Source organism: Centruroides sculpturatus, unplaced genomic scaffold, assembly GCF_000671375.1.
Source record: "Centruroides sculpturatus isolate CEXI.00-Female unplaced genomic scaffold, Cexi_2.0 scaffold1949, whole genome shotgun sequence".
NCBI classification, from domain to species: domain Eukaryota; kingdom Metazoa; phylum Arthropoda; class Arachnida; order Scorpiones; family Buthidae; genus Centruroides; species Centruroides sculpturatus.
The window spans coordinates 19,327-35,153 of NW_019386195.1; the positions used below are offsets into that span (position 1 = coordinate 19,327).

The following is a 15,827-nucleotide window of genomic DNA, read 5'->3' on the forward strand; positions in this document are numbered from 1 at the left end:
TCCTGATAAAAATTGAAAGTAAAAAAAAAATTTTTTTTTTTAAATTGCCAATTTTTACTTTCATAAAAACTTTTTAAAGAAGATTCAATTCAATTTTTCATGTTGATGGAAGCAAACATCACTTTTCAAAGCGTAAGAATTTTTAAAGGAAAATAAAAAATATACATATTTGTCAAAATTTCTAAAAGAATGTGACAACAAAAAAAACCTTTTTTTAAATATTAATAATATAAGCAGATTAAACTGTACAATTCTTATTTTATTTGGCTTTTCTCAAGTTATCCGTGCACAGAGAGAATAATGAAAAACACCTGTTTGAACATTCGCAACCATTTTTGAAGAAAGGAATTTTGCTGAGTCACCGAACTTATAATGGTAAGAAAATACTGGATAACCTCCACTTCCTGGTTATTGCGCCCAGTATATACAGGTGCGCATAGCTACGTTAAAATAGAATATAAAACACTGTACAAATATATACTGTATTTGAAAAATTTTCTACGAAATTCCTTCGTCACATATAATGTCGTCGAGCAAGTCACTTTGTGCTTCGATCGTCGCTTGTCTAATGGCTTCTTTGTAGGGTCCTCTCTTTCTTTTATTGTAACGTAATTTAAAATCGTCTAGGAATGGCGTCAATTGATTACATGACATATAAGATGATGTAGAAGACCCAAACCATGCTACATGTGCCTGGTGGTTAAGAGTTGCTCCATTATCTCTTTGGGATACGGAAAGGGCTAGAATTTTACCGGGCCACCAGGGTAAACCTTGAATTTTACCCCATACGACATCGCCCACGGCCATTTCTCGTTCGTTATCCAACAGGCACTTTTTTACATTGTGCGTACTTAGCCTCATCATAAGAGGTTTGACTTTATCCATATCGCGTAGTGGTTCGTGTTTTGGAAAATCTGGCACGTCACATTCGCTATCGCTTCCACTCGAAGTACTACCATTAGAATCCTTATTACCATATTTGGGACTACACCTTTTATAAGCTTTAGCACTAAGTCTACGTAGACTTATTGATAACTTTTGTTTCAAACATTTATTTTTAACATCGTCTAAAAAATCTTTTTCTTTTAAATCTTCACTATTGTCTGTGGAACAAAGACTCCAACCGGGTTGACCTTCTAACAATCCTAATTCCGTTCTTAATTTTTCACTGTATACATTTTCGGAATCGTAATTATCATCTTTATCTAAAAATTCTTTACGCTTTCTTTTCCTTTTTAATTTGTGTTTGTGATGATGGTGATGGTGTTTATTCTTTTCTAAATTGTCTCCGTTGTCTATTAATTCACACCATGATTTTCTATGCGCTTCTTTTTTTGCTTTCTTTAGTGCTTTTTTAGCTGCTTTGTTGTCTACTTGATCGCACCAAACAAACTGTTCTTCGTTCCCCGTAGGCAAACGGGCTGGGATTTTTAACACAGTGTCTTTACCTTGTGGGTTGGCATAAGATATTTTTATGACTGGACAAGTCATTTGTGACTTCAGAGTATCATTAGAAGTATTGTTATCTGTTAAAACTTCCGTCTTACGTTGTTTAGTCAATTCTACATAATCACCCACATGGTTAGGTAGTTTCCTTTTTCTCAACACCATCCTGCTAGTTAATTCACTAGAGGACACAGCTTGATATTCTCCATTTCCTGCATGACACGCTTCCACAGGATCACACTGTTTAGTATGATCATCTGTGGCTTCTTCTGCAACTTTGGGTTCTGAAGCTTCATTAAGACTAGGTGCATTTCCAGGTCGAACGTCACTATTATTAATTTCTTGTTTAATTTCTACATTATTATTATTGTTGTTGTTGTTGTTGTTATTGTTGTTATTATTATTATTATTATTATTATTATTGTTCACTACATTCCTATCAGAGTGATTCACTCTGTTTCTAGTACTCATATATTTAGGTTTGTTTGTACTACTACTTATGCTACCCGATTGTACACTGACTGATTCGTTGCATAGAGTTTGACAATGAGAACATAGCACTTGACGTGGCCTAAGGCGTCTCATTCGTACATTCTGGTCCCTTTGACGTGGCATAGTTCGTTTCTGATTAGGTGCTGGTTCACCCAAACGTGGTTGAAAATAAGTATACCTTTGACTAAGAGTAGGATACCTATTTTCTTCAAGTTCTCTTTCTGCAGAGACATCTAATAAAGCAGACTGGCCAAAGGGATCTTCTGTTCTGGGTACAACTCCGAAAGAACAATTCCTGTTATAAGCAAAATAAAACTTATTAAAATTTACTATTCATTTTTACCATATTTACCAATTAAAAAAAATTGATAAATACAATAAAAAAAAAAATAATAATAACTATAGATAACCTCAGCAATACGTGTGTTAAGACATTATCTTTCTTTGTTATCAATAGAATCTGTCTTAAGGGGTGAGCACACTAGCAGGACCCCTTAGGGGACCCCAAGATATCGAAATCTTCATTTATATCCTACATGTCAGGGTCCACTTATTTTTAAACGTCCGGTTCATGCAATATGTTACAGGTCCGATTTTACATCATCAACTTTTTCAAGTTATTATATAATGCATATATATGTTAACTAATATAAAAACTGTGTAAAAATGTTCAAAAATAATTTAAGATATTTAATACATTGAAAAAAATTAAGGCCTATGGAGAATTTCTTAGATATTTTAATATAAAAGATGCATACAACTCAAGTTGCGATATGCATTTTCGATTTTGATCAAACTTTTGAATTTTTTAATCAAATTTTACATATTATATATCATTAAATTTGTTATAAAATGTAGATTACGATAAAGTATATTAAAATTTTATAATTTAATTATTGTGAGAGATATAGCAAGCAACAGTGATTTAGAAAACACCAACTCAAGTCATGTTTATTCTTTTAAAGTGAAAATTCCACACCATTTACTCACTTCTTTGTTATATCCAGTAACGCTCCTTGAAATGTTTTATCTCCATAAGTGAATGATACAACGATGACATCAACTAAGGCCTCTTCGACAACGACCCATATTTTTGACCCCTTCAATATTGCTTGGCCGCCGTCCGCCGCCGTCGCCATGTCCAACAGTCTCAGCTCCACATCCATGCCAGCCACCCCCAGTCCTTAGCCAAACGCATGCGCACTTAACACAAACCAACCACACTTTTTCAATGAATAGGTTTTTACAACAAAAATAAACAATAATAAAATTGACAAAATATACCTATTTTATCATTTACATATTCTCTGATATCTAAATTATATATTTATAGTTTTTTATTAAGATTCTTACAATTGTTAATGTGTAATCACAGTGTTTTTGTTAAGCCTAATAGTATTGTCTTCTATACTTAACTGTTGTTTTATGTGGAAATATATAATATTTTTAATTATTTTTTAAAACTTTTTACATTTTTGAATAATAAAAGGACTGATAAATTTAATTATGTGGAAATTTTAATCATTTATTGCATAAGAAGGAAAATATTATGCTGCCATCTTGGCTTCCTCCTTACTTCTCTGCAATCAAACAGTTTTAAGAAATTCTTCTCTAAATAAAAGAACTTTTCAGTTATAAAGAATTATTTACTTAAATATCAACCTTATAACTTTTATATATAATAATATATGAGCTTTAAATTTAATATTTACTTAAATATTCTTTTATAATAGCTTACCTACACACTATGCTGATAAATGAGATGATTTTCTTTTTTTGTTTGTTTTTCAATTTAAAAGAAAGAAATAAATATAAATGTAAAAGAATTTTCAGCTTTAAATACTGTATTTTAACATAAATATAAAATAATCATTGTTCATAAATAAGTAATATAAATTAATATAAAGAAATTGTAGATGTATATTTATATATAATTGTTTATGATTTTAGTTATTTTTATGCTTAATAAGAAACGTATTGAATTACTTTATAAACTTATCTTATCTATCTTATAATCATATTAATTTTAAGTTTTATCTTTTCAAGAAAAACAATGTTTTTTAAGATTAAAAATACTTTCTACATGCATTATATGCTTCTTTTAGTATTCTATTTATTGTAATTTTTGCTGATTTTTAAAGTAATTATTATTTTTTAACAAAACATTTTTATTTTAGAATAAAATAAAATTATATATATTTAATTACTTTAAATAATATTATATTATATTAATAGCAGAAGGAAAAACAATAGTTTCTATATAGTACAAAACAAATGTGTTTATTTCATCATCCATATTCAAACCAAATATAAAATAAATAACACTTTATTTATAAAATGACTAATTTTAAAAATCATTGTTTATCAAAGTATAAAGTTAATTTTAAACTAATTCAAAATAAATTATATCATTGGAAAACTTTATATATAGGTCTTTATTTTTATATTGCACAAAATATGTATTTAAGATTACTAAAAAAAAAAATTTGGTCATTTAAATCTACAAAATAAACCTGTCAAGTTAAAATTAATGAAACCATACAGCTTAATGAAACAAAAAGAAAATTATTTAGAAAGCTTACAAATGTATTATGCAAGCTAAAATTTATGATTTATATTTCAAAAAGAATACTTATAAAGGTTGCTATTTATATAACTATTTTTGTAGGCTAAAACTTTAATATATCCTATAGTTTCAGGATTATATACACATGTAACCCTGCAATTAAATCCTATTTAAATTTTAAAGTTATTAATTTAAACCTTTAATACCTAAAACACATAGGCCTTTTAGATATTGGGTTATGGATAAATATTAATTATAAATATGCTATATATATAACCAAAACTGCATATGACATGAAATATATTTAATACATTCTGTTATTTTTTCAATAAATATACGATAAAACTTATCGTAAATTTAGAACAAAACAATGTTCAATATCTTTGAATTAATTAAATAGAATTCTCAAATTATAAAATTTAAACGTAAAAATAAAATTAAAAAATTTAATTATTATATCATCTAAACTTGATATCAAAATGTATAAGACAATATTATACAGTATAATATAGTACTTCTATTCCATATAACAAAGTATAATGTTTTACTTCATGTAAAAATATTTAATTAATAAAAAGAAATAAAAAAAAATCATATTTAAAAAAATGAATAATTTGCTTCTTTTATAAATACAAATTTTGCTATATTAAGCCATTCTATTGTATTCTATAAATTTATATAAAATATTTATCTCAAAATATCAACTCCTATAGAAAAAAAAAGCATTCTTTATAAAATTTGCGAGTCGCTCATGAGGTTTAATTAAATTTTTATGTACCAGTTAGTTTAATAATTTACATTAAGGAAACTTGGCAATGATATCATTTCATAAATGTTGTGAAATTATTCCTAGATGCCATTTATTCTGAAGAAAAATGATAGCAAATCTATTTTCAATACAGTAATACATACAATATAAAAAATACTAAAAGAAATTAGATAACATTTTCTTGATAATAATAGATTTATTTTAAATATCTCATGATCAATTGTATTGTACTTTAAATATGTAAAGCTGAAAAAAGAATATAGCTTTTCTTCATTCCTTTTAATGTTAATTATATATAAATGTGAAAAAGTGATTTAAAAATTTTTTTAATTTTAAAGATAATAAATACAAAATAAATTTGTAGTAGTAGAAGTACAAATTTCATGGCATTATGCCATTTGTTGTATGACCTTGACTAGACGAGTGTGCAGATAACCAGTCGGTTGTGACTTATGTCGTGTCAGAGAATGAACTCTTCCATCCTATTCCAATTTAGAACANCAACTCCTATAGAAAAAAAAAGCATTCTTTATAAAATTTGCGAGTCGCTCATGAGGTTTAATTAAATTTTTATGTACCAGTTAGTTTAATAATTTACATTAAGGAAACTTGGCAATGATATCATTTCATAAATGTTGTGAAATTATTCCTAGATGCCATTTATTCTGAAGAAAAATGATAGCAAATCTATTTTCAATACAGTAATACATACAATATAAAAAATACTAAAAGAAATTAGATAACATTTTCTTGATAATAATAGATTTATTTTAAATATCTCATGATCAATTGTATTGTACTTTAAATATGTAAAGCTGAAAAAAGAATATAGCTTTTCTTCATTCCTTTTAATGTTAATTATATATAAATGTGAAAAAGTGATTTAAAAATTTTTTTAATTTTAAAGATAATAAATACAAAATAAATTTGTAGTAGTAGAAGTACAAATTTCATGGCATTATGCCATTTGTTGTATGACCTTGACTAGACGAGTGTGCAGATAACCAGTCGGTTGTGACTTATGTCGTGTCAGAGAATGAACTCTTCCATCCTATTCCAATTTAGAACAGCATCTGCTTCTTACCTGTAATAATGCTATTTATTATTTTAAGAAATTTCAGTTCTCAAGATAAAAACTTTGATTTATATTATTTATTTAAACGTTTATATCACTTATTGTTAAAATTTCAATTATATTATATCATTTTACAAATTCGATTTATATTTTTATTTCAGTCAAGCCGGTTATTTATATCTTAAGTCATATTTATACAGCTGAAGTACCGTGCATAAGGATATAATAGAGCCTAGTTATAATTTATTGTAAAATTAATAAGAACTATTGTTGTATACTTTAGAATAATTAAGTTGCGATAAAACACTTGTTTCGATTAAAATTAACACAAATATATAATTTATAAAGGACATATTTATTACATTTTTATTATAATGTTTTATAGAAAGCTGTAGTCTTCCATATCAGTTCACTCAAAAGGCGGATGACGTGGCCTCCCTATCGACTTTTGTAAACAAAGTTCATTGTAAAATAGGCTGAATGTGAAACATACGTAATGTCTAAAAACACAAACACTTTGTTAGAAAAAAAACAATAACATTTAATTACAAAAATCTATATTATTTATATTAAAATATGCAGAATCAATCTAACGCCTTTTGTTTTCTTTGTGTATTTTAAAATAATATAACAATTCTTTAATAAAAAAAAAAACAGTTAAAATTTATTGAATCAGATAAAGTGTTTTCTAAATATTTTTTCTTTCATATAAAAGATTTCTTTAAGTAATGAAAGCGCCTGATCCTAGATTGTCATTATCGATTTTTGTAAGATCTTCACTTCGTTGCCAGTTACTCATGACACAGTGTCATTACTCATACCAAAATACCGCTAACACAGAATTCTTTTCAGGAAAAGAATAATAAAAATAATAATCTTTGAACTTGTTTGGCAAAAAGAAAAAGCTAGAGAGAAAAAAAAAATCAATCAAATAATTTACATTTTATTTTAAAAAAAATATTTTCTAATTATAAGATTTAATCATTTTTGTTGTAACTAATTAAATTCTATATACAGTGTATAAATCATGATAAAAATAATAAGTGTTAATATAGGGAATGCATGAGTAATAAAACAAATAATGCATGAAAGCAAAACTTTTTACATATACATATATATATATAATATTAACTTTCAATATATGTTAAATATATTTTTAATCACCATTAAAAATATTTGAATACAATTACTAATTGAACAACAAATTAGTGAAGCAACCATTAAATTAGTGGAACTACTAATTGAACACATTATGCACTAATTTTCTTCTGATAAGCAATAATAATACTTAAAATTATATTAAGTTTAAATTATTTTGACATCAAAATAACTAAACTTTGTTAAAATAGGTAGTACAAAGTACTCTAAAGATAAAAGCATTAAAAAAAGGAAAATATAATGATAAAATGTATTTTATATTTCAGATTGAAGGAAATATTTAAAATTCTTTTATTATTAGTTTAAAAAGTTTTTCTTTTATTGAAATAAATACTTTATATATGAAAATTGAGGTTACTCGATAAGAAACGTACTGTATTCTGTTTACAGGTGCAAGCAAGGAACAGATGCCAGATTGTCTGCTATAAATAGAAATGTAGCTGTATAAAATATGGCGTTTACAGCGGTATAATAATCTCGTTAATAAAGTATGTATTTAATTATTTAATAAAATGATGAATTTAGATGCAGGAGCAAAAATGTTTTGTGAAAAATCAATTATGAATACATTTATAAATTCTTATTTTTGTCGTTTAAAATTGTTTTATAAAAGAAAGTAAAAAACAAATAATTTTTTTTATAATTTTTATTTGAAGTATAAATAACACTTTTAATTATTATTTAAAGTAATAAACAACTTTATTACTTTAAATAACAATCAATATAAGCTCACAAATAGAATTTATGTTATTTAACAAATACTATTTCATACAATTTTAAAAAAATATATAAAATAGAACTTTAATATTCATTTTATCACTTTAAACGCGTAAAATAATTATATTTAATTATTTTATATGATTAGAATTAATTCTAAAAATTTGCTTTGTTAAAATAATTGTGTTAAAGACTGATAAAATTTCACACATACACATATACAAATATATATATTTTTAATAACATATTTTATGAATTTAATTCAACAAAACAAGATTTCTGAGAAACGTAAACCTGTCTATGCAATTTATTGCTTAAGTAAATATTAAAGCTTCTAAACGGAATAATGTATTATGTTAAATTAACTGGAAAACTGAAGATATGTGATTGCAAATAAGTCATTGTTAACACCTACATTATCATGAGCGTCATTTTACAAAACAGTAAACCAAAGCACTTCGTATTTGATTCACTCGGGTCTTATAAATGATGTCTGAAAATTTTGAAAGTGTGATCACTGTTTTTTTGTAATGTTTCCCACGAGAATACATATGATGGGAATTTCTTATATATATAATTTTTTATATATATATTTTTTCTAATACTTCTCCGTCTCTAGAGCCTTCATAATTCTCAAGAGGGAGAAACTAGTACTTTAAAAGCTCTCGTCTTTATTTTAAAGAAGAACCTGAAGTATGTCGTTTGTTTCTTTAAAGAAATAAATAAATAAAGCAGAAGGAAGAAAAAGAAAGATTAGTTATCAAATCGCTTCGAAATATTTTGAAAGAGAAACAGAACAAAAAGATTCATTCATATATTTTAATGATATTTTTTAATAAACATGATTAATAGCGTAGAATGATTTTATCACTATATGTACACTTATCAACATTAAATAATTATTTGCCGATAAATAATTAGTTAATAATGTTGAGAGAATTATTCAATTTAACTCGAAATCCAATATTACAAAATTGACAAAGAAATTACCATCTGGAACAACTTTTACACTGCACTCATACTCACTCCACGTTATCTACCCAAGAGAAACGAGGCAGAAATACCGAATGTCATTGTTCTAACATTTTCAAACAAAGATTATAAACATTTATACTGTATTTTTTCCTTTTCTAAAACATTCGAAAATTAAACTTTTGCGTTATTTTATATTCTTATACTATAAATTTAGCTTTAACAATGCTAAATGATAAGCTAAAAAATAGCATATTAATTATTTAAAGAGGTCATTGTCATAAGAATATATTTTAAGTCATGTTACAATTCTGATGTTGTATTTGAAAAGTCGAGTTTTATTAAAATATTATAATTAGTTAACTGGTTTGTTTATAGTATTTCGAAATTGTAATTTTTTACATGTATAATTTCAAATGTATGTATAATTTTTTATCATGTATAGTAACTGCAATAGTCAATAACTGTGAGTTGCTGAACTTGTTTCTGCAGCACATCTCTACTCGGCTTCCCCTCTAATGAATAGTTGGATTGGTCTACAGTTGAAAGGAAAAAATTGTTGATCATTATTGTACTTCTATTCTTTACAGCGTATTTATAGAAAGTGTCTGTTTAAAAAAATCACCGATTTTCAAACTTTTGATATTCTTTAATGGCTTAAATAATTTTTTTTTTAAATAATTATGACCTTATTAGTTCTTTTCCCCCTATAACTTTAACACTTTCTCATAACCTTGATATCATTAATAAAATTCGACAAAGAAAGATGCCGAACAAAGCGCTTCTATTGATAAAAATTAATCTTATATTAAATTATAACGGGAAGTTAAAGAAATAAATAAATAATAATGCAACTAGCGAAACAAATATTGAATAGAAATCCTTGGAAGTGACCCAAATTAGTTTTCTATAGGGTGGAGTTTTTGACATAAGAGGCATATCAAGGCCATCTACTTTATAACTGTTTTTATAAAGTCTGTAATGATGAATATCGATTAATTAATAAAGACAAGCAGACAAAAATGATCTTTTTAATTTAATGTTTTTTTTTTATTTTTTTTAACTTCAACTCATCTTCAGTTGAGCCGACTTGTAAACGTCAATTTACATGCAAATTTGATTTTAATAAAAATTGAATGATTTGAAGTTTTAGGGCATGTAAGAAATTTCTAAGAATTGCTACAGGGATTTATAATTTGTTTTTCTACAGTAAATTTTATGCAATTTTAGGTGTTCGGAACCATTTTACTTGATCTCATCCAATGTGGAATGTAAAGAAATCTTTTACATTCTACGATTGTTTATTTATTATTCATTTTATTCAAATATTTTCGGGTAGATTATTTAGATTCGAAGTTCCTCCTTCTTTAACTTGTTATTTTTAAAAAAAAGATGAAGTAAACAGATCATATTTTAAAGAGCTTTTTTGACTCGATGAGAAACGTTCTTACAGTAGCATCTTTAAAATAAAATACTGTATTTTGTATATACTATGTACAAAAATGTCTTAAGATTTGTATGTCACTTCTCTTTAGTTCTAAATTTTAAAAATTTACGTTTCGAATTCTGTGTTTCGTTGACTGTATTTTGATGTTGCATATCAATTGTAACTTCTTCGATTGCTTGTTCTTCATTAATCGTACCAAAAGGAATATTTTCTGTTGTTTCCTCTTGATCATTCTGAAAAATCATAAATACATTTTTTAATACAAAATTCCTTTAATAAAAGTTGTAAAATATTTAAAATTAAAACTTAGATTACGTGACGATCTTCGCTGGTTGTAAATGCAGGATTATCATAAGTAATTGGTAACGATAACATTCTATATACATGATTACTTTTAGCCCTTTCGTTTTCGCTAGGGTCAGCTGAATTGGCTCTTAAACGGAAATTAAACCTTTGTCTAACTTCTTCCGAAATAGGTTCGGGCATGCTCTGTAATTATTGATACAGTAAATTATTATTTAAAATATATTAATTAATTTAAAATGGCTATTATATTTACCCATTCAGATGGTGATCTGACCGTCCATGGTCTAGAAGATGGGCGCCTTCTGCTCTTAGTGATAACGTATGTCTTGTTTTGAACTTGATTTAATTTAGCTTCGGTACCTCCTGACCAATCAAGATTCGGGTCTAATGTGTAATCTACGTTTCCAATCAGTACTATCAATGGTTTCACCTTACAATCTTGCTAAAATTTGGAAACAAAACATATCATTAGTAATAAGATTAATCTATAGAATTTCATTTTAAAATCATGGAGATGTCCTAAAATATGTAGATTAAACTATTAATCATAATTAAAATTCCACTATTATAATCTTGCAAAACAGCAGAAAACAAATTAATTTAATTAATTAAGTAATAAATCATTTTCAATACAACGTTAAATCATTTAAATATAGAAGAGTTTAAAATTTCAAACATACTCAATTATTTCTATTCAGTTTAACAAATCTAACCTGTAATTAGGTTGTCCTGTAAAATTAAGCTTAATTTTATGTTTTATTCATCGTTTTGATCGATGAATTAAGTTCGATTAATCATTAAAATATCTCATCCCTCAAAAAAAAAAAAAAAAAAAAATATTTATTATACCAGAAACTAGATCATTGACGATTATTCTGAGTAACTAACCATTCGAGTTATACAATATTTAGCATCTTCGGTGGGTTTATTTATCATCTACTTGTATTCACAACCTCAGTTTATCATCAGGAATCAAAAAGAGAAAACGATATAACTTGGCATATTTTGCTTACCGGAAAGATTAATGTCCTGACAGTACAAGGTATATAACACACTCCTCTGTACAGTTCATTTGTCTGTGGATCGGAAGCCATGCCCTGTACCAATATGACATCTTCTACGTCAGATGCCAAATCCAGTGTGTTCAGTTTTCTAGTATCAGGGACATACGCTCTTGACAAGTGCATCAGTATTCTACTACAAGACCATTCCTATAGGGGATATGATAATTTATAAAATCACGAATACATTTTTTTANCTGTAAAATTCAGTATAAGTTTTTGATATCGGTTTTTCCATTACTGCATTTAGTTCGATATTTTATTTAGTAAATGCTGATAACATTCATTAAGTCTACAACTACGAAATCAATAATATAATAACAAAACAGTGAGCTTTGTCGTTCTCCTATGAGTTCTTTTTGTTTCCCTTTAATTCTTTTGTATTTTAGTGATATATATCCGCTTTTCCTTCCTTCCCTCTACGAAAAAAAAGGTGATCAGTCAAGGAAGAAGAGCCATATTTCGTGAAAACTCTGGCCCAATAAGATGAGTCACATGATGAACAACCGATTACAATAACTGCGTATTACGAAGCAACTCGTTCAAAGATTATGAGTGTATCATCCTAATTAAAAAATAATCAATTAATAATATTTAAAAAATTGTAATCATCTTATATATTTTTTTTAAAGAGGGAAGAGTATAAAAATTTTATTTATTTGATTAATTTTAAGGAAACATTTAAAAATGAGCACAGTGAAAAATTCTTTAAAAATTCTAAATACGATATTGCCTACATAAATCAAATAAAATTAACCCACTCTAAAATTATCGAGGAAATATTTTTGATTTTTAAAATAATATATATCGATTTTCAAATGAATAGAAGTTATTGTGAAATAAGGAAAATTTTTATATTTAAAAACAGGTACATAAGTAGGAAAATTTTTTAAATATTTATTTATTTTTTATAATTTTTATTATGCGTGTCAAGTATGAAATATAAAGAAAATTAATTTTATATTTAAGATAAATGTATATATATAATACCTTCCTTATAAGCTTAATAAGTGTTATCTTAATATTTTATCAGAGAATTTTTTTTATTTTTCTAAATTATTTTCTGATCATTTCCTATCTAAATACAGGAACTACACATAATTTCTTTGAGTGTCTTTTTAATGTCTAATTGTGCTGAGTGGATAAATTATGCAAAGGACCTTGAAGTACTAGATCGTTAAATTAGGAAGATTACATCTGGACCTTGTATTTTCTTAACATTTATCTCATTTTTTTTCGTTCAATCGTTAACAAAATTTATTGGAAAATTGGTTTATAAGCTATAGATTTATATCTATGAATACCAAGTATAATTTAAATTATAAATCGAATAATACGAAGAGATATTACCGAAATCGAACTGGGACTCATTCGAAACATGTATTAAACTTAATAAATTTGTCTTTTTTATTGAAAGAGTTAAGCTCTTTATTAATAAATCCAGAATAACGAGTTACAAATTAGAATATTTCTGACGATTATTTATTTAAAGAGAAAGAAATTAATGTATAGTGTAAGTTATAGAAAGAGAAAATAGAATAGGTTGAGCATGACAAATCCGGAGTTTGGTACATTTATCACGTCGACACATTCTCTGTTTCTTTGATAGCAATATTCTTAGGTTTACAATAGTAGAAATTGTATATAAATGTCGTGTTTACATCTCGTAAAAATGTTGACGATTCATTTATATAAAAACTTGAAATAACTGGAAAATTTCAATTAAATATTTTTATCAAACTCACTAAATTCGAAAGATATACAAATGTATGGTATTAAAAATATTATATTTTAGAAGAAACTTATAATAAATTAATTAAATAAAAAACAAAAATGTAACGTGAAATTATATGAATTTTACACTGCTATATATACTACACATGCAATTGTCAAAGTTAACACATAGCGCCATCTTACGGTAGATAATTTTAATAAATATATATTTTAAACAATTTTATTTATTTCTTTTTTAATTTAAAAAAAATTATAATAATTCAATATTTGGATAAAATTTTTAAAAGTAATTTCTGTAGATATATTTATTTTAGAATTTATTAGTATTTTTTAAGTGATGTATTTTTTTCGGAAACGCCTCCTGCCATCTGTCGACTCAATTCTTTACCAATGCTTGTATCATTTCAATCATTTTAAATAATGATAAATAAATAAAACTTTTATCGTGACCTTTATAAACTATCTTTTCATTTATATATAATTTATATATTCTGTATCAAAATACTAGATAAATGTAGTAATATTTATCTAGTCGTAAATTTCATTAATTCTAAGAAAATTGAGTTTCGTAATGGCTCCATCTATCGTCAATAATTACATCATTGTAATTATAACAAATTACATTAGTCTCATTACTCCCATAATATTCTTTCAACGCTTCATTTCCGTTAATTATACTTTTATATAATTATTTACTCATTCATAATTTAATATTGTTACTCGTACATTTCTATTTTATATATATTTTGCGAAATAAAAATAACTGTACAGTACAATTTATTATGTATTTTTTTGTGTTTTTATAATCTAAAAAAAGTCTAATTTTGAAATGAAAAATCCAAACACAAATTCTGACATTTTATTTTTATTTTTTTTCTTGTTTTTCTCCATCCAATTTCTAAGTAATCCCATGATCGAAAGACTCTCAAGTTATCAACTTTGAACTTCCAAAAACTGAACCTAAAAAGAACATGGAGAGAAGATAAGAAAAAAAAAAAATATTTTTTTCTGAATTATTTAAAACTAAAAAAAAACTCAGGAATTTTTATTCACAATGTTTTATAATACAGTTTTTTCGAGAATATTTTACTCAAATGCATCAAATAAATGAAGTAACTCTACTATTTTTTATTATCTTTTTAATACTTTTTTATCGTCAATTCTGATTAAAACTGTAATTTTTAAAGAAAAAAGTATCAGGAAAATGGATCTAAAAAAACTCATAAATAATAAAAAAAAGGATGCATAAATTTATAACTTAATTATTTTGTAACATTCATTAAAATTAAATTTAGTTTTTTAATGCTTCATCCAACCTTTTTCTCTCTTTTAATTAAGTAGACTTGAATTTTTTCAAGCAGAAAAACGAAAAAATTGAAGTAAAAAACTGCATTTTTGACCTTGACCTTTTCTTAGCATGACCTGAAGAGATTCCTAAAAATAATTAAATTGGAATTATGTCATATCCTAGTATAAAATATCGATTTTATAAACGATAAAACGAAGAAAAATACTAATACATTTTCAATTTTTATTAAATAAATTCGTAATTTTTATTTTAAATTTTTAAAAATATATATTTAAAAATAATTTTATATATTTCTTATCAAACTTTATAATATAATTTTTTCCTATACGACTCCATCAAATGCAATTTTCTTAATAGAAATTCCAGGAAACAATCGTAATTAATAATTTAGTATGCTTCACCATATCTTAAAGCCAATAAAATATTATGATAATGATAAAAGTTATTAAGGATATTAAATATAAATTTTTTTAAATTATTAATTACGAGACCAAAAAAATATAGTCTATATATTTTTAAATAACGATGTGCTGTTTCAAGAGGTAATTTATTTTTTGAGTAAATTTAATTTTAAAAAAAATTGTAAATATAAATATCAAATGTATGATAAATTCATTCTGAGAAGAGTTTATTTAAACAAGTTTTGAAAAAGTTAATTAAATATAAACAGCATATACATGTATTAGTTGTGTCCATTACTCTCCATCAGACTGTAAATACCTTTAACCTTACTTTTTCACACATTAATGCCTCGTGAGTTTATTTGTATATTCTC

The 15,827-nt window shown here is 25.3% G+C and overlaps 2 protein-coding genes across 2 annotated transcripts; both read right to left on the reverse strand.

Moving 5' to 3' along the window:
- Positions 1–238: 238 nt before the first annotated feature.
- On the reverse strand, positions 239–3,289 carry LOC111614025 (PWWP domain-containing protein 2A-like). Its single transcript, XM_023355402.1, has 2 exons — positions 2,929–3,289; positions 239–2,233 (listed from the first exon to the last, which is right to left on the reverse strand). Exons 1-2 carry the CDS (start codon positions 3,102–3,104, stop codon positions 499–501), a joined length of 1,911 nt encoding a protein of 636 aa, XP_023211170.1. The 5' UTR covers positions 3,105–3,289; the 3' UTR covers positions 239–498.
- Positions 3,290–10,223: 6,934 nt separating this feature from the next.
- On the reverse strand, positions 10,224–12,155 carry LOC111614024. Its single transcript, XM_023355401.1, has 4 exons — positions 11,962–12,155; positions 11,202–11,390; positions 10,958–11,131; positions 10,224–10,875 (listed from the first exon to the last, which is right to left on the reverse strand). The coding sequence occupies exons 1-4, from the start codon at positions 12,133–12,135 to the stop codon at positions 10,717–10,719; spliced, it is 696 nt and encodes a 231-aa protein (XP_023211169.1). The 5' UTR covers positions 12,136–12,155; the 3' UTR covers positions 10,224–10,716.
- Positions 12,156–15,827: the final 3,672 nt, after the last annotated feature.

What these genes read in the sequence shown, in the direction of transcription:
- LOC111614025 (XM_023355402.1), bottom strand. Translation starts at nt 3,104, where the DNA reads ATGGATGTGGAGCTGAGACTGTTGGACATGGCGACGGCGGCGGACGGC. An exon ending in TTACTGGATATAACAAAGAA is followed by an intron (nt 2,234 to 2,928) that starts GTGAGTAAATGG and finishes TGCTTATAACAG; the next exon opens with GAATTGTTCTTTCGGAGTTG.
- LOC111614024 (XM_023355401.1), bottom strand. Translation starts at nt 12,135, where the DNA reads ATGCACTTGTCAAGAGCGTATGTCCCTGATACTAGAAAACTGAACACA. An exon ending in TCAGATCACCATCTGAATGG is followed by an intron (nt 11,132 to 11,201) that starts GTAAATATAATA and finishes CAATAATTACAG; the next exon opens with AGCATGCCCGAACCTATTTC. An exon ending in CAACCAGCGAAGATCGTCAC is followed by an intron (nt 10,876 to 10,957) that starts GTAATCTAAGTT and finishes ATGATTTTTCAG; the next exon opens with AATGATCAAGAGGAAACAAC.